Below are 22,432 nucleotides of genomic sequence, written 5' to 3'. Positions count from 1 at the left end.
GATTCCAAGTAATTACATTGCTGTTTCAGTTAAGCACTTTCAATTTCAGAAATACCAACTGTAAACAAGGGCTCAGATTTTGTGGTAGTAATGATGGTGAAATTGTTAGTGTTTGCCGTCATTACTCTTTTGAAACTGACAACAACTCTGGGCCAAGATTTTCATCATCAGCTGGGAGCAGGACCAGAGGTGGCCAGGCCCAGAATTTCTGACCACCAGCAGGCATGCTTGTTTGTTGGCACGGGTCTGCCACCTGCCATTTTCAAGGACAGGTCCAAGGCAGAATGGCTACCTGCCCACAAACAACGGGTACCCAATAAAGGCCGCTGTGGGGCCTATTAAGGGCCCTCTCCTGTGCCAACTGGAATTTTCCCCTTTGGTGGTCAAAACACAGCCAGAGAGAAGCGGCAGCTACCCAGTGGCAGACTAGTGTGCCAAGGCTCCAATGGTCTTTTCAAACTGCACCCCCACCTCCCGCAGAGCCACTATGCAGCGATGGTCATTGCTAGTCTGGCAGCTGTGACCTTTTCTATTTTTATAGATTTTTCAGAGGATGCCTCAAGACGGAGGCACCCACTCTCTCTGAAAAACATCGGCAGCTCCCATTTCGGACACTGGGGTTGCCGAAGTGTCATTGCTGGAGGGCCTATTAGGTCTCCAGTCTTGGGAGCCTGCCAGCCATTTAAATTGGACATCAAGCATGCCCTCAGGGGTCCACTTCCAACACGGTGCATGGTTGGTACCTGGAAGTTCTCCCAACATAGGGTTCCTGACCACAGAAGGAAAATCCAGCCACATGCACAGTTAAACAAGGAAATCCAGAAGTTGCTGTCAGTGATTCTATGCTTCCCCATAGGATGCACTGTTGCAGTCCTTGCAGAATGCAAATCAATTGGAAATCAGTGAACTGATGAGAACTTGCCTTTTGACTCTATTAATCTCACTGTGAAAACCCTTGAAAAAGTTATATCTCGTTGAATTAGGGGTATGTGGGTTTTTAACAGCATATCAAGTTCATAATTACTGCTGAAAAACCTCTCCGCCCCTGAAAAACAGATTTTATATTTGTGGAATGTCAAATTTCTCCATTATGATGAAGAAAACTATGTTCTTAAAATAAAAAAAGCTGTTTTTAAATTAATGATATTTCAGCTTCTACCTTAATCCCATGTTTATGCTCCATTTACTTTATTCTCTGTAAAATTATATTGAAAATGTTTAGTTATACAGCACTGAAACAGGCCCTTCGGCCCACCGAGTCTGTGCCGCCCATCAACCACCCATTTATACTAATCCTACACTAATTCCATATTCTTACCACATCCCCATCTGTCTCTATATTTCCCTACCACCTACCTATACTAGGGGCAATTGCTAATGGCCAATTTACCTATCAACCTGCAAGTCTTTGGCATGTGGGAGGAAACCGGAGCACCCGGAGGAAACCCACGCACACACAGGGAGAACTTGCAAACTCCACACAGGCAGCACCCAGAATTGAACCCGGGTCGCTGGAGCTGTGAGGCTGCGGTGCTAACCACTGCGCCACTGTGCTGCCCCAAAAGTGATGGATAATCAGTACAATCTATTTCCTGGTTTGCTGTCTATGAGAATACCTCAATGAGAATGGCTGCTTATCTTGCTTGATGACGACATCCCCCTTGCTGGATGCCTGGAGATCCTTTTGACTTGATGTTTTTGTGTAGCTTTCTTTCAGATCAGCGGTGAGAGCTGCCACTTTGTCACTATCCACAAAATCCTGGCACAAAAATGGATGAGTTCTGATGCTATACAAAAATGGCTGTGCCAAAAGTGCACCCAAGCATCTTGGAATAATGACAAACTTCCATACATTTCTACAAACTGTTTATGGCTTGTCTTATTTTGTACTTATTGTTTTGCCTATACCCATAGGAATATGGACCTGCAAATTATATCAGGTCAGTTGTGGACACTGCAAAGGATAACTTATTTTTTAAACTGTACTTGCATTATTAACATAAAAATGATGAGCTGAGGCATAATGTTGCAGATGCATGATGCAGGAAAACATTGGGCAAAAAACATGCAAATTAGAAGAATATAGATGTCATGATATTACAAAGTAATATGGAAACTTCTATATACTTAGAAAAAGTTTACAAATATGAGGATCGAAAGGTGCTTACATTATGTTAGTGTTTCTGCAAATGTTCGTTTGTAGAGGCTCCAAAACTGTAGCATAAATCCAGAGGAAGGGCCTGCCCTGCAGTTAATAGTCTAACAGTACTCGAGATTGGAACCTCAAGTGTGAAATTCCACAGTGGTGCCCAACTGATTTTAACAAGTAACCAGGGATCCCGTGAAATTGCTCAAGGTAATTAAACCTTCCTGTAGGAAGGGAGCTCTGTGAATGCATGTAAATAATTTTTTTAAAAAATTCGTTCATGGGATGTCAGCATCACTGGCTAGGCCAGCATTTGTTGCCCATCCCTAACTGCTCGAGGTGGTGGTGATAAGCTGCCTTCTTGAACCCCTGCAGTCCATGTGGTGTAGGTACATCAACAGTGCTGTTAGGAAGGGAGTTCCAGGATTTTGACTCAGCGACAGTGAAGGAATGGTGATATAGTTCCAAGTCATGTAAACACATGTGTAGAGCTCTCTTGGGTAAGAGAAGTGGTGTAATGTAATGTACAGATATGTAGTACTAATTAAAATATTTTTCTGGTACTGTGTAAAGGTACAGTACTGTAAATGCAGTGTTTAAGCTACTTCACTTCCTAATGTAGCATGATTAGATACTCTGTCGTACCTTGAGAGTATTTTCTAACCTGTTCCTGAGCATCTTTCAATCACCCAATACAGTTTTTGATAGTCCTCTAACTCTTGACATACCTTAACAAAAACATTTCCCATTGCCATCTCAGTTGTCTATGATTCTCTTTTCTATTAACCTTTTTGCTGATCTAAAAATGAAAGACGAAGAGGAGCAGAGAGGCAAGAAGCTCTGAGAGTGAGGCACCATGGCAGAAGACAGCAGCCCAATAATATTTATCCTATTGTTAATGCTGCATTTGTGCTTATTTTACACCAGTTTTTATGTTCTGAAATAGGCAAATAAGCACTGCAGCAACTGTTTACATAAATTTCTGTCTGCAAGATCGGTGCAGAAACCAGCATGAACTTCAGTGTAATTTCAGTGCAAATACAAGCCAAGCATTTCTGGCCCACTGTATTTATCAGTGGTATAACTACTTGGAGTCATATGGCAGGAAGTTACGAAGAACAAGTAGAGACGAAGCAAGTCACAACAATAATTTTAACAAAGCACCTCTGCAGAACTGTGAACTGAATAGGTCTTCTATGTATGAGTTAGTGTTAAGAACAACCAATGCGTGTGCCTATTCTGCAACGGCACTTGTTGAATTCAGAGGTTCTAGATCCATACCAACATACCGTTTTCAATCACAATTTTCAAAACACAGAATTCTCCATTGCTGGCTCTGGCAAAGATGTCCTTTAACTCTTTTGAAGCTGCATTAAAAAAAAAACAAAAATAGAATGTATCTTCCAGAATGTGGTTAGTTATGGTTAAGGAATGTTATTTATATATACAAGATTAACAGTTTCACACAAGTATGTGCATTAATCACAAAAGTCCAATGTATTTTTCAAGTTCAGAAAAGGCCATAAAAATAAAGAACTATGTTGGAAAAGTTGTTTCGTAATTAGCTGTTATTACCAAAAAAAACCCAGAAGAAACTAGTTAGCTCATGGTGGTGACAGCAATCATTTTCACCATGGCCAACATTATTACAAAGCTCAAAAGACCACCACATGACTCATGTTCTCCCTAAAATACTGCCATTAATAAAATTGGGGAAATAATGATGTTTAGCTGCATCAATAACCTGCTTATTACCACTCAATGAAATTGAAAGCAGCACCCAGCTGTAATTGCATGTAAATGAAAGCAAAATACTGCAGATGCTGGAAATTTGAAATAAAAACAAGAAATACTGGAAATACTCAGCAGGTCTGGCAGCATCTGTGGAGAGAGAAGCAGAGTTAACGTTTCAGGTCAGTGACCCTTCATCAGAACTGGCAGAGGCTAGAAATGTAATAGGTTTTCAGTAAGTAAAGCGGGGGTGGGCAACAGATAACAAAAGGGAAGGCGTTGATAGGGCAAGGTCACAGAGAATAACTGACCAGAAGGTCATGTAATTGCATGCATCTTACTTGCTTTTTAATTAAATGGTGCATACTACAATGAAGCAATTCTAGTCTGTAAACAAAATTTGAAATGTTGTTCCACATTTCCCCTGATAATCATACCTTAAAAAGTTCATTAGGGCTGAATTTTATTCTCCCGCTGCCACTAAAAAATGGCGGCCCATATGCACGGGCCACGCGCCGCCGCAATGTAGCACGCAGCGGCTCATTTAAATACGCAGGGCGGGCTACCCCCACCAATCACGTGGCAGAGACAGCCTCAGCAACACCATGAATGGCATTGGCTGCCTCTGCGCAGGTACTGGTGCCATTTTTAAAGGGCTGCCAGATCTGCACAGAAACTACAGAGTTGAACCCGGTACCCACCATCGCCCATTGCACGGAAGGTCTCGGACAGCCGGTAAGATCGCGGGAAACTGTCGGTAAATGGATTCATGAGGTTTATTTAAATATTTAAAGTTGGGTTCCATCGCCCCAATGCCGACGGCAATCCTGGCGTCAGGCTCCATGGCGGGCCACTGCCGCTGCGATCTTCTATCACCACCTCCCACCATGGAGCCCAACAAAATTAAGCTCTAGATGTGCAACATCTACTCAACATACAAAGCAGTTTCTGGGCATAGGAGACAAAAGCCCATAAGATGATGACATTATGCCCTTCTCCCCAAACAAGATTGGTCTATGTCACCTGTAACTATTTTTGGTGTACATACATTTTTCCCAGATTATATCTGCAAAAGTCACTACATATAATGCGCACTTCAGTTTCAAGCACATTTCCCAAAATAAAAAAAGTCAGATGCAAAATACTGCAATATTTTCTTACAAATCAAAAAATACTGATTCCCCCAAATGTGCTCATCTATGTCTTTCAGTCTTAGCAAAACTGTAAAATGTGTCAGTGACCCAAAGATAACTAAAGTAGACATAAAATGTGTAGCAGTTCTGAGGTGTTAGATTGTACAAATGCACAAATTAGGCAAGTGTGTAACAAAGGCAGAGTAGTATTAATGAGGGATTTTAACTTACACATAGATTGGAAACAGTGAATTTCTGGAATGTGCCCGCGATAGTTTCCTACAGCAATATGTCCTAGATGTAACAAGGGGATAGGCAATATTAGATTTAGCTATGAGTAATGAGCCAAATTTAATTAATAGCCTAACTGTGCATGAACATTTATCAGATAGTGATCACAACATGATCGAATTCAAGGTAGCGTTTGAAAGTGAAAAGCACGAATCAGCTACTAGAATTTTAGACTTGGGTAAGGCTGACTTTACCAGGATGGGACAGAGACTGTCCACGGTAAACTGGGTAGATCTGTTAATGGGTCAAACGACTGAAGAACAGTGGAGAATATTTAAAGAAACATTTAACGAAATACAGAGCGAGTATATACCAGAGAGGAAAAAGCTCCACTTCACAGAAAAAACAGCCATGGACAACAAAAGAGAATAGGGATAGCATAAAACAAAAAGGGCTTACAAAAATGCAAAACGCAGCACAGATCTGGCCGAATGGGATCACAAAGCAGCTTATAAGAGCTACGAAAAGAGATTATGAAAGGAAACTTGCAAGGGACATCAAAATCAATAAGAAGAAATTTTATAGTTACATAAAGGAAAACTGGGTGGTCAAGAGCAATGTGGGCCCATTAAAAGCTGAAAATGGAGATATTGTCATTGATAATGGGGAAATGGCAGACACGTTGAACAATTACTTTGCCTCAGTATTTACAGTTGAAAAGGAAGATAACTTGCCAGAAGTCCCGAAAAAAATTAATAGCCAATAGGGGTCAGGGACTTAATACAATTAACGTAAGTAAAACATCAGTAACAAGGAAATTATTTGGAACTAAAGAGTGAGAAATCCCCAGGACCTGACTGTTTCCATCCGAGGGTGTGAAAGGAAGTAGGGGAGCACACTGTAGATGCCCTAACTATAGTCTTTCAGAGTTCCCTAGATTCAGGAGCGGTCCCTCTGGATTGGAAAGTTGCATATGTCACTCCACTTTTTAAGAAGGGTGAAAGGGGGAACCAAGGAAATTACAGACTAGTTAGCCTGACATTTGTGGTGGGCAAGTTGCTGCAGTCTATAATCAAGGATAGGGTGACTGAACACCTAGAAAAATTTCAGTTAATCAGGGACAGCCAGCATGGATTCATGACGGGAAGGTCATGCCTGACAAATAACATTGAACTTTTTGAAGAGGTGACTAAGGTAGTGGACAGGGGAATGTTTATGGATGTTATTTATATGGACTTCCAGAAGGCATTTGATAAAGTCCCACATAAGAGACTGTTAACTAAGGTAGAAGTCCATGGAGTTGAGGGCAAATTACTGACATGGTTAGGAAGTTGTTTGTGTGGTAGGTGACAGAGAGTGGTGATAATGGGTAAGTACTCCAATTGGCAGGATGTAACTAGTAGTGTCCCACAGGGATCTGTGTTGGGGCCTCAATTATTCATTAACGACTTGGATGATGGCATAGTAAGTCATATATCCAAATTTGCTGCTGATACAAAGTTAGGCGGCATTGTAGACAGTCTAGATGATAGCATAAAACTGCAAAGAGATATTGACAGACTCGGTGAGTGGACAAAACTGTGGCAGATGGATTTCAATGCAGGCAAAAGTGAGATTATCCATTTTGGACCAAAAAAGGATAGAGCAGGGTACTTTCTAAATGGGAAGTGGTTAAGTACAGTGGATGTCCAAAGAGACTTGGGGGTTCAGGTGCATAGATCTTTAAAATGCCACGAGCAAGTGCAGAAAATAATCAAAAAGGCTAATTGGAATGCTAGCCTTTATATCTAGAGGATTGGAGTATAAAAAGACACAGACGTTATGCTGCAGCTGGACAAAACCTGGTTAGACCCCACTTGGAGTATTGTGAGCAGTTCTGGGCACCACACCTTAGGAAGGATATACTGACCTTGGAGGGAGTGCAACGTAGGTTTACAAGAATGATACCTGGATTACAGGGGTTAAGTTATGAGGAGAGATTACACAAATTAGGCCTGTTTTCGCTAGAATTTATAAGGTTAAGGGGTGATTTGATCGAAGTCTTCAAGATATTAACAGGAAAAGACAGGCGAGATGAAGATAAACTATTTCCACTGGTTGGAGATTCTAAAACTAGGGGGCATAGTCTAAAAATTAGGGCCAGACCATTCAGGAGAGATGTTAGGAAGCACTTGTTCACGCAAAGAGTGGTAGAGGTTTGGAACTCTCTCCCACAAACAGCAGTTGAAGCTAGAACAGTTGTTAATTTTCAATCTGAGATGCATAGATTTTTGTTAAGTAAAGATATTAAGGGGTATGCGCCAAAGGAAGGTATATGGAGTTAGGCCGTGGATCAGCCATGATCTCATTGAATGGCGGGACAGGCTCGAGGGGCTGAATGGCCTACTCCTGTTCCTATCTTCCTATAAAACAAAGATACACACACTAAAGATGCTTTACAAGAAATCTATACTTGTACTGGACATTCAAAAAACACGCACTCTTAAATAATGATATAATGCAGTAGCTTGTCCATGACACGTTATTCTTTGTTATAGTCTCTTTGAAAAAAATGTCTAATATACAAAAGCCCATGAACAGATGTTAATACCTTAAATGGCAACCCTTATTTTTTCACTCAATATCCAAAAGGAACGTTACAATGGGATTATTGCAGTACCAGCAGGCAGGGTGCTAGTCCATCCTGGCTTTTCTTCTGAACCATGAAAGGAGAGGGAGAACATGCTACAGAAACAGCAAGTGAACAGGTAAAAGAGGAGCTAGGTGAGTGAGAAAGAGCGCATTGGGGAAGAGAAGGAAATTACACAGCAAACTCTAAACAAAATCTTTGTTAGAATATATGATCCGGTCAAGTTTTATGATTGGTCACTAGGGTTTATGCTTGAGCAGAGATTACAATTTTTCCAAGAGTATAACAAAAATAGAAATTTTCATCTATATTTCTGTATAGTTTCAAATAGTTTGGTTTCAAAATGGAGACTGTTCCTTTATTCAAGTTCAAAATGACAGACCAGAGATACTAAAGGAACAGAGTAACTGATGAGGATTTTCTTTTGACATCTGGAACAGCATGCTTAGGATGTTAATGGAGTTAGCATTTTTTTTTTCCAGATGAAAATGTAATTTTCATTTACTGTCTGATATTGAATCAAGGAGCCCCTTATTATGGGGCAGGCAGCAGTCTGAAGACATGCTCCCTTGCCTATTAAGATACCCAAACTATGAATATTCTATTGCTGATTGCTTCACATCAAAGTAGTCCCACATGATAAATAACCCAGTTCTGGCTAATGGTCTTTGATGAAACCATGCTGGATCCTGGGTAGCGGAGGTTCACATTCTGGAGACATAATATCGTATCCCAAAAGATACCTTTTAAAGACTGCAGACTGTGTACCAACATAAATTAATTCAAAGTAACAATAATATTCCAAGAAGCTGTAACGAAAAGGCACTTTTCTCTGAAGAGCAGATTCACCCCTTGTGGATGGATTTGCGTTCCCTCATACAAGTATGAGTTCCCTCATACAGCTTAATATTTTGCCTTATTGCTCTGTACATTGTATTTGCAAATGCATCTGGAACATAAAGGTTTAATACGCTAATATTTTCTGTTGTTCAATTTGATAGACATAATGAGAATTGTACATATCTTCCATTAAGCAATTTATCACATTTGGAGTTAATAATTAAATTTGGGCTTTATTGACCCAAATGTCAGAGACAGATTTCAGCCACAGGAGATTGTCCTCTATTCATAAACACTGTGACCAAGCTGTTTGCATAAGAAATGCTTTGGAAAAAAATACCAAACTTTAAGACAGAACTCAGGCTCCATTGCACTCAAAGATCTATCGTGTTGAGATTCCTTGTATTTGGCAAAATGGCTTACCAAAAACCTTAGAAACTCTTCATTCTGTGACACTGTGTAAGGGGACAACATGAGGCAAGATACTGCTTTTCAGGAATAGAAGGAATATTTTTGTGCAGTTGCTGGCAGATAACTTAGAGTGATGTACATAAAGTCTTGGAAGTACAGCATGGCTACCCGACCCGTACCCGACAACACGTGTTGGGTTCGGGTCAGGTTGGGTCGCTCTTCCGGGTCTGGCATTCGGGCTCGGGTCAGGCCCGGTCGGACGCACTCTATCACCACCTCCCGTACGTGGTTCCAATGTTAATGTACTTTTAAAACAACCTTTCAAGTCCAGTTACAGTTTTTTAAAGCTTGTGCAGATAAGCAACAAAGTGAAAAATGGAAGCAAGGTTAACTGATGGTTGGGTCGGGTGTGGGAAAAAATGAAAGGACTCAGGTCGGGTTGGGCTCAGGTCAGATGTGGTTCTGTCAAGCTTGGGTCAGGTTTCATTTGCAGACCCGAGCCAGTCTTTATTTGGAAGCAGCGTGCACAGATACCACCTCATCTGTGGATAAAAGTTACAAATCATGCCTTTTTAAAAATTGAAAGACCACAGATATTACCACAAGCAGAACAAAATGTCATAGAAGGAATGAGACAGTTGGGGGGGAGCGATTGGTCAACAAATACTACTAAATCAGCAACAACCTATATAGAATCCATAGACATTCTCTTACAGTGAAAACATAACAGAATAGACTTAGAAGGTCTAACAGATTGTTTCCACTGGTTGCAAGACAGTAACAAGGGGGCACAATTTAGATAGGATCATAGCAAATAGGAGCAGGAGCAGGACATTTGGCTCATCGAGCCTCCTTCGCCATTCAAACAGATCATGGCTGATCATTTACCTCAACGCCATTTCCCCCCCACTATCCCTTGATGTCATTAGTATCCAGAAATCTCAATTTCTAAGTTGAACATGTTCAATGGTTGAGCTTCCACAGCCCTCTGGGGTAGAGAATTCCACAGATTCACCAGCCACCAAGTAAAGAAATTCCCCCTCATCTCAATCTTAAATTGCTTGCCTGCCCCTTATTCTGAGACTGTGTCCCCTTATTAAAGACTCACCAGCCAGAGGAAACATCTTATCCACATCTACCCTGTCATGCCCTGTGAAATTTTTTAAGCTTCAATGAGATCACCTCTCATTCTTCGAAACTCTAGAGAATAAAGGCCCAGTTTCTGCAATCTCTCCTCAAAAGACAATCCTGCCATCCCAGGCATTAGTCTAGTGAACATCCATTGCACTCCCTCTGTGGCAAGTACATCCTTCCCCAGATAAGGAGACCAAAACTGTACACAATACTCCAGATGTGATCTCACCAAGGCTTTATAAAATTGCAGCAATACATCTTTACCCCTGTACTCAAATCCCCTTGCAATAAAGGCCAACATAACATTTACCTTCTTAATTGCTTGCTGCATCTGCATACTAGCTTTTAGTGACTCATGAACAAGGACACTCAAGTCTTTTTGGACATCAACACTTCCCAACCTCTCACCATTTAAGAAGTCTTGCTGTTTTTTTCTACCAAAGTGGATCACTTCACACTTATTCACATTATATTCCATCTGCCATATTCTTGCCCATTCACTTAGTCTGTCCAAATCCCCTTGAAGCCTCCTTGCATCCTACTCACAAATTACATTCCCTCCTAGTTTTATGTCATCAGCAAATTTGGAAATATTAAACTGGCCCCCATATTCAAATAATTTACATATATTGTGAACAGCTGTGGCCCAAGCACTGATCCTTGCAGTACCCCACTAGTAACAGCTTGCCATCCTGAGTATGACCCATTTATTCCTACTCTTTGCTTTCTGTCGATTAACCAATTCTCAATCCATTGCAGTGTATTACCCCCAATCCCATGTGTTCTAATTTTGTTTACTAACCTCATGTGTGGGACCTTATCAAAAGCCTGAAAGTCTGAAAATCCAAATACACCACATCCACTGGTTTTCCTTTATCTATGCTACATGTAAAATCCTCAAAAAACTCCAGCAAGTTTGTCAAACATGATTTCCCTTTCACAAATCCATGTTGACTCTGCCCGATCATTTAATTAGCTTCCAAGTGTCCAGTTATCTCAACCTTTTTAATAGATTCTAACATTTTCCTGCTACTGATGTCAAACTAACAGGTCTGTAGTTCTCCGTTTTCTCTCTTGCTCCCTTCTTAAATAGTGAGGTTACATTTGCTACTTTCCAGTCTGCAGGAACCCTTCCAGAATCTATAGAATTTTGAAATATAACCACCAATGCATCCACTACTTCTATAGCCACCGCCTTCAAAAATCTGGGATGTAGCTCATCTGATCGAGGGGATTTATCAACTTTCAATCCAATTAATTTTGTGCACTACCTCTTTATTTCTTGAACACAGAAAAAACTAAACAGGCGGTTAGAAAAAAAATGGAATTACACAGAGGCTGGATAGAATGTGGAAAAATCTGCCACAAACCATTGATGAAGTAGACTTCATAACTTACTTTAAAAAGGGAATTACATAGTCACTTAAAAGACAGGAAAAGTGTATAAGGAGTGAGCAGGAGAGTGGAATTATGTGGTAAATAGTTCATTTCTGCGGTATATGAGAGGCAAAATAGAAAAGTCTAATCTAGTGTGAATTCTAAATGTCCCCCTCAGCCTGGAAAGCTGATTCAAGTCAGCTCTGGCATCAATAGCAGAGAGAGGTGTTTGGAAGGAAATAATAGTTAAAAGCAAGAGTACACCAATTGAGGTGATAGCAGTTCCTTTAAAAAGGGACGCCCAACAGAAATGCTGCACTTAGACTAAACTAGCTGTGATGTTCCCTAATTACAGTATTGCCAAGCTTGAACAAGCCTTGAACAAGCTGAGATGGCATAATATACTGGCTGTGAGAACACCTTATATGCACAAATAAAAACAAGAAATGCTGGAAATACTCAGCAGGACCAGACCTGCTGAGTATTTCCAGCATTTCTTGTTTTTATTTCAGATTTCCAGCATCTGCAGTATTTTGCTTTCACCTTATACTCACGGTCACCTTTTAAACTACAGTAAAGGTTTCTTTGAGATTAATAGCACTGTATATTTACAATTCAAAATCTATCCAGATTATACTCATCATATGCTGCACCCCATTTAGGGACAGTACATGCAAGAGCTTCCAGTGTGTGCATAGCAGCATCAATACAAGTATATGCAAGTAGGTGGCAGGTGAGGAGAGAATCAGACCTCTCCAGTCAGTTGGCCTGTTGGGACTGACACTCAAGTGGTACAACCAGGTGAGAAAGGCGTCGAGGGGGCCCGCTCAGCCTTCTCCTGGTCTTCCCGAACAGGGTTTAATTTTTAAAACACCGTGTTTTAGCTCCTCCTTGGTGAATCCTTGTTCACCGCTTTCCAATTATAAGGTAAAGAAACCAGCACAAACAGGCTTTCTTAGGTTTAAAGAAGAAAGGTTTCAAGTTTAATAAAGTTCACTTAAACTTTAATTCGGTTGATGCCTATGGAAACACGACGTGCCCACGCTAGCATGCATATGTGATACACACATGCAAATAGAGACAGAAAAGAACAGAAGAAAAATAAAGTGGAAAAGTTTGAGGCAATATCTGAAGAGTTTTTGTTAAGGTTCTTCGAGCTCACTGTAGAGTCCCTGATTGTAGGTAGGCCTTGCTTCTCATTTTCAAGTATTCTTCTTAAAACCGTTCGCTGTAGGAGACTTTTGTCTCTTGGGGTTCATGTGTCTTCAGTGGATTCAGAGGCTTATGAGAAAGAGATGGGAGCAGACAGGAGAGAGGTGCTCTCAGTCAAGGAGCAAACAGTCTTTCTGACTCAAACTCTCTGTGGCCAGTTCAAAAAACCCTGGAACAGCCAGTTAGTCATCTGACCAGCTGGTCCAACCAGTCCTGATCCCTGTGGATTGCATCACCCCAACAGGCCCTGGAATGCACTTCCCCACCCCCTCACTGTCCGGTAATAAACATCCATTGTGGGTTGAATGTGTCAGGGAATGGTCCTTTGTCTACACAAGCACTGTCTGTTAGTATGCAAATGTTTTTTCCAGCCACGGCTGATCTGTTCAACAAGTCATTTCCTCGTTGCAGCAACAGTTCAAAATCAATGCTCATAGGATAAAACCAATGTGCCTCATTCTTGGCAGGTGGGGGCCTGCATGACACAAGGTTAACACTTGAATAATAGTCACCTGGAGTAGTATTAGAAGGCGACCATCACCCAGTGAATCATACTCCAACAACATATCAATGTCTCCAAGAAATAAAACTGAGGAAAATGGGCACGAATTTAAAAAAATCAAGGATAGAATTGACACTGTAACAACCAGCAAATTCAAATACAATTTAAATGCGACATTTTGACACAATTGGGTTTCATCTCTGTCCTTGGTACTGTATAATAGTAAATAAAGTACGAGATCAACCAGTTGTAAACCTACTATGCCAATTTTACTTAGCTGCAGCTAGCACATTACAGCAACGTAAAATACTTGGCCTGGCTTTTACCAAGCCCATGCAACGGGCTCCGTGGTGGTGGTGGGGGCGCAAGAAGATGGTTGCAGCAGAGGCCCACCATGGAGCTTGACGCTGGGAGGGCCCGAACCGATCCTCCTGGCGGCAGCGAAGCTCCGTGGCGGCCTCCCTCCCCACCCCCCCGCCTGCCATTGGGCGACAGGACCTGCAACTAAATATTTAAATCAATGAAATGAATAAATTTAAATGAATTTACCAGCAATCATCCAGGCCTGCCATGATCCTCAGTGCGGCGGCCGGCACTTTTTAAAAAGTCATTCATGGGATGTGGGCGTCGCTGGCCAGGCCAGCATTTATTGCCCATCCATAACTGCCCTCGAGAAGGTGGTGGTGAGCTGCCTTCTTGAACCGCGGCAGTCCATGTGGGGTAGGTAAACCCACAGTGCTGTTAGGAAGGGAGTTCCAGGATTGTGACCCAGCGACAGTGAAGGAACGGCGGTACAGTTCCAAGTCAGGATGGTGTGTGACTTGGAGGGGAACTTGTAGGTGGTGTTGTTGCCATGCATTTGCTGCCCTTGTCCTTCTAGTTGGTAGAGGTCGCGGGTTTGGAAGCAGCGGTCCAAGGAGCCTTGGTGCATTGCTGTAGTGCATCCTGTAGATGGTACACACTGCTGCCACTGTGCGTCAGTGGTGGAAGGAGGGAATGTTTGCAGATGGGGTGCCAATCAAGCGGGCTGCTTTGACCTGGATGGTCTCGAGGTTCCCGAGTGTTGTTGGAGCTGCACCCATCCAGGCAAGTGGAGAGTATTCCATCACACTCCTGACTTGTGCCTTGTAGATGGTGGACAGGCTTTGGGGAGTCAGGAGGTGAGTTACTTGTCTCAGGATTCCTAGCCTCTGACCTGCTCTTGTAGCCACGGTATTTATATGGCTACTCCAGTTCAGTTTCTGGTCAATGGTAGCCCCTAGGATGTTGATAGTGGGGGATTCAGCGATGGTAATGCCATTGAATGTCAAGGGGAGATTTTGAGATTCTCTCTTGTTGAAGATGGTCATTGCCTGGCACTTGTATGGCGCAAATGTTACTTGCCACTTATCAGCCAACACCTGGATATTGTCCAAGTCTTGCTGCATTTCTACACGGACTGCTTCAGTATTTGAGGAGTCACGAATGGTGCTGAGCATTGTGCAATCATCAGTGAACATCCCTACTTCTGACCTTATGATTGAAGGAAGGTCATTGATGAAGCAGCTGAAGATGGTTGGGCCTACGACACTACCCTGAGGAACTCCTGCAGTGATATCCTGGAGCTCAGATGATTGACCTCCAACAACCACAACCATTTTTCTTTGTGCTAGGTATGACTCCAGCCAGCAGAGGGTTTTCCCCCTGATTCCCATTGACCTCAGTTTTGCTAGGGCTCCTTGATGCCATACTCGGTCAAATGCTGCCTTGATGTCAAGGACAGTCACTCTCACCTCACCTCTTGAGTTCAGCTCTTTTGTCCATGTTTGAACCAAGGTTGTAATGAGTTCAGGAGCTGAGTGGCCCTGCTGGAACCCAAACTGAGCATCACTGAGCAGGTTACTGCTAAGCAAGTGCCACTTGATGGCACTGTTGATGACACCTTCCATCACTTTACTGATGATTGAAAGTTGGCTGATGGGGCGGTAATTGGCCAGGTTGGACTTGTCCTGCTTTTTGTGCACAGGACATACCTGGGCAATTTTCCACATTGCAGGGTAGATGCCAGTTTTGTAGCTGCACTGGAACAGCTTGGCTAAGGGTGCGACAAGTTCTGGAGCACGGCAAGTTCTGGAGCACAGGTCTTCAGTACTATTGCCGGAATATTGTCAGGGCCTTTAGCCTTTGCAGTATCCAGTGCCTTCAGTCGTTTTTTGATATCACATGGAGTGAATCGAATTGGCTGAAGTCTAGCATCTGTGATGCTGGGAACTTCAGGAGGAGGCCGAGATGGATCATCAACTCAGCACTTCTGGCTGAAGATTGTTGCAAATGCTTCAGCCTTATCTTTCGCACGGATGTGCTGGGCTCCCCCATCATTGAGGATGGAGATATTTGTGGAGCCACCTCCTCCAGTTAGTCGTTTAATTCTCAACCACCATTCACGACTGGTGTGGCAGGACTGCAGAGCTTAGATCTGATTTGTTGGTTATGGGATCGCTTAGCTCTGTCTATCGTATGCTCTTTACCCAGCTTGGCACGCAGATAGTCCTGTGTTGTTGCTTCACCAGGTTGACACCTCATTTTGAGGTGTGCCTGGTGCTGCTCCTGGCATGAACTCCTGCACTCTTCTTTGAACCAGGGTTGGTCTCCTGGCTTGATAGTAATGGTAGAGTGGGGGATATGTCGGGCCATGAGGTTACAGATTGTGGTGGAGTACAATCCTGCTGCTGCTGATGGCCCACAGAGCCTCATGGATGCCCAGTTTTGCATTGCTAGATCTGTTCGAAATCTATCCCATTTAGCACAGTGGTAGTACCACACAACACGAAGGAGGGTATCCTCAATCTTAAGGTGGGACTTCGTCTCCACAACGACTATGTGGTGGTCACTCCTACCATTACTGTCATGGACAGATGCATCTGCAGCAGGCAAATTGGTGAGGATGAGGTCAAGTATGTTTTCCCTTCTTGTTGGTTCCCTCACCACCTGCCGCATACCCAGTCTAGCAGATATGTCCTTTAGGACTCGGCCAGCTCGGTCAGTAGTGGTGCTACCAAGCCACTCTTGCTAACGGACATTGAAGACCCCCACCCAGAGTACATTCTGTGCCCTTGCCACCCTCAGTGCTTCCTCCAAGTGCTGTTCAACATGGAGGAGTACTGACTCATCAGCTGAGGGAGGGCGGTAGGTGGTAATCAGCAGGAGGTTTCCTTGTCCATGTTTGACCTGATGCCATGAGACTTCATGGGGTCCGGAGTCAATGTTGAGGACTCCCAGGGCAACTCTGTCCCTACTGTATACCACTGTGCCGCCACCTCTGCTGGGTCTGTCCTGCGGTGGGACAGCACATACCCCAGAATGGTGATGGCAGAGTTTGGGACATTGTCAGGTATGATTCTGTGAGTATGACTGTGTCAGGCTGTTGCTTGACTAGTCTGTTGGACAGCTCTCCCAACTTTGGCACAAGCTCCCAGATGTTAGTAAGGAGGACTTTGCAGGGTCGACAAGGCTGGGTTTGCCATTGTCATGTCCGGTGCCTAGGCCGATGCCGGGTGGTCCATCCGGTTTAATTCCTTTTCATGCCGCGTCTTCAATTCCCTATCTGGGGAAAGTTGCCATGACACTGGTTGGGAGGGGGGAGGAATTAAGATTTCCAAAGCGGGGGGGGAATGGGGTCAAATAAATGTAATGAGTGTAGGGGATGGTGGGAAGGAGTGAACTTTAAACTTGGTGCAATCTGGATGGGGGTGGGAAGAGGTCAGATTTAAAAGGTAAGTGTTCTTGGCGGGGTGGGGGAAGAAATTGCAAATAGTTAATATAATTGTTATTGGGGGCGGAAAGAGATGTTAAAATTTTATTTGATAAATTTTAGGGGGGTATTATCTTTAAAAATTTGAATATGCCAGCAGGGCTGGCTGCCCTTTACAAAGGGCGCCAGCACCTGCATTGGACAGCACCCCCCTCCTCAAGTTGGGGGACGGGGAGGGCCGCCGCCCCAGCTATTTAAATGAGCTGCCATAGGGGAGATCACAGTGGCTCTTTGGCGTGCCACACGCCCATTTTTTTGAACTCGCCGCCGGGAGCAACAGGAGGTTTTTAAACCCAGCCCCTTGTTTCTAATGAAGCAGGTCCTAATTGCAGTCCTGTGGGGAAAGACAGCCAGAGAGATAGAATAGAAAAACAAAGCAAAATACCACATCGAAATCTGAAATAACAACAGAAAGTGCTGGAAGCACTCAGTAGGATTGGACAACATCTGTGCAGAGAACAGACAAGTTAGCATTTAAGAATTCTGATGAGTTCTGAGGAAGGATCCATATTTAAAATGTCATTTGTCTGCTTTCTCTAAAGGAGAGATCAAACATGCATTTGCATTGTCATATCACACCCAAAGGACGACTCAAGACACTTAATAACCAACTGATTACTTTTTGATGCCGTCACTATTATGCAGACAAACATAGAGGTCAATTATATGCAAACAAATGGTGACAATGATTGAGGGGATATGTTGGCCAGTACATGGAGATAACACCCTGTGCTTTGAATGGAACTTCAGTCAATGTCACCCAAAAGACAACACCTCTGACAATGCAGCACTCCCTCACAGAAGTGTCAGTCCAAAATAAGTGCTCAATGCAGTTTAAACCTACAATAGACTGACATATTATCCACTGATTTGAACAAACGCTGCCAAGAACCACAAGAAAATTAAACTACCTACATAGGAAACAGAAATGAGTTATTTTTCTTCAATAAAATATTTTTTAAAATAAAGTTGGATCTCCCATACTGCTGCTCCCAGTGAGACTAATGTATGCTGTTTTACTACATGTCTCCAATAAGTCTAACAATCATATTTTAGGTGTCAATAACTTTAACAATACTTGCAGAAGCGTGACCTAACTGAGGCCGGGATTCAAAATCCTGATGTGGGAATTTTATTTTTATTTATTCACAGGGTGTGGGCATCACTGGCAGGGTCAGCATTTATTGCATGTCCCTAATTGCCTTTGAAAAGGTGGTGGTGAGCCACCTTCTTGAACCACTGCAGTTCTGTGCGATGAAGCTAGTCCCATAATGCAGTAAAGTAGGGAGTTCCAGGATTTTGACCCAGTGACGAAGGAACGGCGATGTATTTCCAAGTCAGCTGACTTGTGGGGAACTTACAGGAGTTGGTGTTCCCATGTGCCTGCTGCCCTTGTTCTTCTAGGTATAGAAGTGACAGTTTGGAAGGTGCTATGCATCTTGCAATTGGTGCACACTGGCACCCAAGGGAGTGAATGTTTAAGGTGGTGGATGGCAATCAATTGGGCTGTTTTATCCTGGATTGTGTTGAGCTTCTTGAGTGTTCTTGTAACTGCACTCATCCAGTCAAGTACAGAGTACTCCATCACACTCCTCACTGGTGACTTGTTGGTATCGGAAAGGCTTTGAGGAGTCAGAAGGTGAGTCACGTACCAGAAAAGACCAAGCCTCTGACCTTCTCTAGCAGCCATAGTATTTATGTAGCTGGTCCAGTTAAGTTGGAGAATTCAACAATGATAATGTCATTGAATGACAAAGGGAGGTGTTAGACCTCTCTCTTGTTGGAGATAAGTCATTGCCTGGCACTTCTGTGGCATCAATGTTATCTTCCAATTATCAGCTCAACTGTGGATATTGTCCAGGTCATCTCCATGCGGATGCAGGCAGCCTCATTTTCTGAGGAATTACAAATAGAACTGAAAACTGTGCAATCATCAACGAACAAGCCCAGTTCTGATCTTATGATGGAGGGAAGGTCATTGATGAAGTAATTGTAGATGGTTGGGCCTACGACAATGCCCTAAGAAAACACTGTAGTGTTGTCCTGGAGCTTAGATGATTGGCCTCCAACAACAACAATCATGTTCCTTTGTGCTAAACAACAGAAGAAGCATACTGTAGACAGAGCTAATAGATCAGATCAAAATTCTGCAATCCTGCCACATCATGTCGTGAATGGTGGTGGACAATTAAACAACTAATGCAGCAGGGAGTTTTCTCTTGTTCCCCAATGATTTCAATTTTACTAGAAGTCCTTGGCACCACACAGTTAAATGCTGCATTGATAACAAGGGCAGTCACTCCCACCTTACCTCTGGAATTTAGCTCTTTTGTCCATGTTTGGAACAAGGCTGTAATGAGCGGTGGAGCCAGTTAGCTCTGACAGAAACCAAACTGAGCATCGGTAAGCAGGTTATTGGTGACTAAGTGCCACTTGATAGTACTGTCAATGACATCTTCCATCACTTTGCTGATGATTAAGAGTAAGCAGTAATTGGCCGGATTGGATTTCTCCTACCTGGTGTGGACAGGACATAGCTGGGCAATATTCCACTTTGTCGTGTAAATATCAACATTGTAGTTGTACTGGAACAGCTTGGCTCGAGGCACAGCTAGTTCTGAATCACAGGCCTACAACACTACAGCAGAGTTGTTGTTGGGGCCCATAGTCTTTGCTGTACCCAATGTGGTCAGCCGTTTCTTGGTATCAGGTGGAGTGAATCAAATTGGCTGAAGACCTGTAATGGTCCAGACCTCAAGAGGAAGCCGAGATTGATATTCACTCGGCGCTTCTGGCTGATGCTGGTTGTAAATGCTACAATCATGTCTCTTGCACTCAAGTACTGGGCTCCCCGGCCATTGAGGATAAGGATGTTTGTGAAACCTTCTCCTTGCGTTAGTTGTTTAATTGTCCATCACTATTCACAACAGGATGTGGCAAGATTGCAGAACTTTGATCTGATCTATTAGCGCTGCCTGTAGCATGCTGCTTCTGCTGTTTAACATACGTGTAGTCCTGCATTGTAGCTTTGCCAGGTTGGCAGTTCACTCAGTTATGCCTGGTGCTTCTCCTGGCATGCTCTTTTACACTCCTCACTGATCCAGATCCCTTCTGATTGTATACGACTGTGCCACCACCTCTGGTGTGACAAAACATATTCAAGGATGGTGATGAAGGATTCTAGGATGTTTAGTGAAAGGTTATGATTCTGTGAATATTATGTCAGTCTGTTGGTTGACTAGTCTATGGGACAGCTGTCCCAATTTCAGCACAAGTCTCCAGATGTTAGCGAGGAGACTTTGCAGAGTCAACTGGGCAGGGTGTGCCTTTGTTGTGTCTGAATCAGGTGCCGAAGGCGATGCTGAGTCATCCATCCGATTTTATTCTTATTGTACCTTTTTGTAGTGGCTTTATACAACTGACTGGCTTGCTAGGTCATTTCAGAGGGCAGGTAAGAGTCAATCTCATGTGGGTCTGGAGTCACTTATAGGCCAGACTGCATAGGGCAGCAGGTTTCACAGGGACATCAGAGAATCAGTTGGATTTTTACAATGATCAGATAGCTTTACGGTCATCATTACTGATAATAGCTTTTTATTCCAGATTTATTTAATTAGCCAAATTCACAAACTGCCATGGTGGAATTTGCACTCATGTCTCCAGATTATTAGAAAGCCCTCTGGTTTACTAGTCCAATAACATAATGATTTGACAGCATAATGGTTATATTAACAAGTTTAAAACAGTCTCAGATCCTATAATTTTTATCTTTTCAATTTCTACTGTCCAGCTTCACGTGGGAAACCCACAAACATCTCTATTTCTCCAACTGTTTAATACGGTTAGGGCCGAAGGGCCTGTTTCAGTGCTGTATCTCTCGATGACTCTCTATACCCAACAGGAAATTCACGCCCAGCTGATCTGCTAAATGGCACTGAATCTCACTCAACTAGTGACAACAGATTTTGAATATGTGTTAAGATTATGCATTTTATCACAATATAACAAGGAAAGATGAGGTTGCAAAAGAAAAGTCTTCCAGGATAAAAGTACTGGTCAGTTGCTCCATTCTTGACTTAGCCCCCATTGTACTGATATAAAGAAAACAATAAACTTAAATTAAATCTCATTAGAAGTAATAATTTTCGTGGGTATTTAAGCAGGAACGGCTTTATGCTAAAAGCATTCTGAATGTCACATTCAGGCTTGGGAGAGTAACAGTATATAATCCCACAAATGCAATCAGCTTCCAAAATCTTATACGCTGTACAAAATAATCACAGAAAGTATAAGTTTTTAATGTATATTGTGTTTAAGTAGGACATATTCTCTCCATCAATGTTTGCAATATAACGATGTTAAACTAATTGTTTAAAAATGCTCATGCAAGAATAGAAATAAACCAGTTTCTTCTTCATTCTAAAAGGGGTGCAGGAGCAGAAGGACCTGGGTGTATATGTGCATAAGTCATTGAAGGTGGCAGGACAGACTGAAAGCGCAGTTAATAAAGCATGCAATATCCTGGGTTTTATTAATAGGGGCATAGCGTGCAAGGAGGTTACGTTGAACTTGTACAAGACACTTAGTTCAGCCTCAGCTGGAGTATTGCATCCAATTCTGGGCGCTGCACTTTAGGAAGGATTTTAGTGAAGGCATTTGAAAGGGTGCAAATAAGATTCATGGAGAATGGTTCCACGGATGAGGAACTTAAGTTAAGTTATGAAGATAGATTGGAGAAGTTGGGACTGTTTTCCTTGGAGATGGCCGACAGATTTGAGAGGTATTCAAAATCATGAAGGGCCTGGACAGAGTGGATAGGGAGAAACTGCTCCCACGTGTGAAAGGATCAAGAACGAGAGAGCACAGATTTAAAGTAATTGGTAAAAGAAGCAAATGCAACAGGAAGAAAAACTTTTTCATGTAGCGAGTGGTCAAGGTCTGAAATATGCTGCCTGAGAGTGTGGTGGAAGCAGGTTCAATTGAAGCATTCAAACGGGAATTAGATTGTTATATGAGAAGGGAGAATGTGCAGGGTTACAGGGAGAAGGCGGGGCAGTGGCACAAGGTGAATTGCTCATTCGGAGAGCCAGTGCAGACATGATGGGCTGAATGGCCTCCTTCTGCATTGTAACAATTCTGTGATTCTTCCTCCAGACTAGTAAAAGTATTGGAAAGACCACAAAGCTACACTTTGCAAGGCACTCTGCCACCAGCAAGGCCTCAGATGCAGCAAGTGCATGTTCGAACATGGGCATTGTACGTATAATTTATCCATATGTATTAGCTACATGTAAGG

The 22,432-nt window shown here is 42.8% G+C and overlaps 1 protein-coding gene across 1 annotated transcript in view; it reads right to left on the bottom strand.

Annotated features, from left to right (window-relative positions):
* LOC137379544 (twinfilin-1-like) overlaps positions 1–22,432 on the bottom strand; it is a 42,420-nt gene that overhangs the window by 17,826 nt on the left and 2,162 nt on the right. The window contains exon 2 of the mRNA XM_068050514.1: positions 3,436–3,513. Coding sequence (XP_067906615.1) covers positions 3,436–3,513 — 78 coding nt within the window. The remainder of the gene's footprint in view (positions 1–3,435; positions 3,514–22,432) is intronic.

The sequence above is a fragment of the Heterodontus francisci genome, chromosome 18 (assembly GCF_036365525.1).
Source record: "Heterodontus francisci isolate sHetFra1 chromosome 18, sHetFra1.hap1, whole genome shotgun sequence".
Taxonomy (NCBI): domain Eukaryota; kingdom Metazoa; phylum Chordata; class Chondrichthyes; order Heterodontiformes; family Heterodontidae; genus Heterodontus; species Heterodontus francisci.
This window is presented reverse-complemented; position numbering and strand designations above follow the sequence as displayed.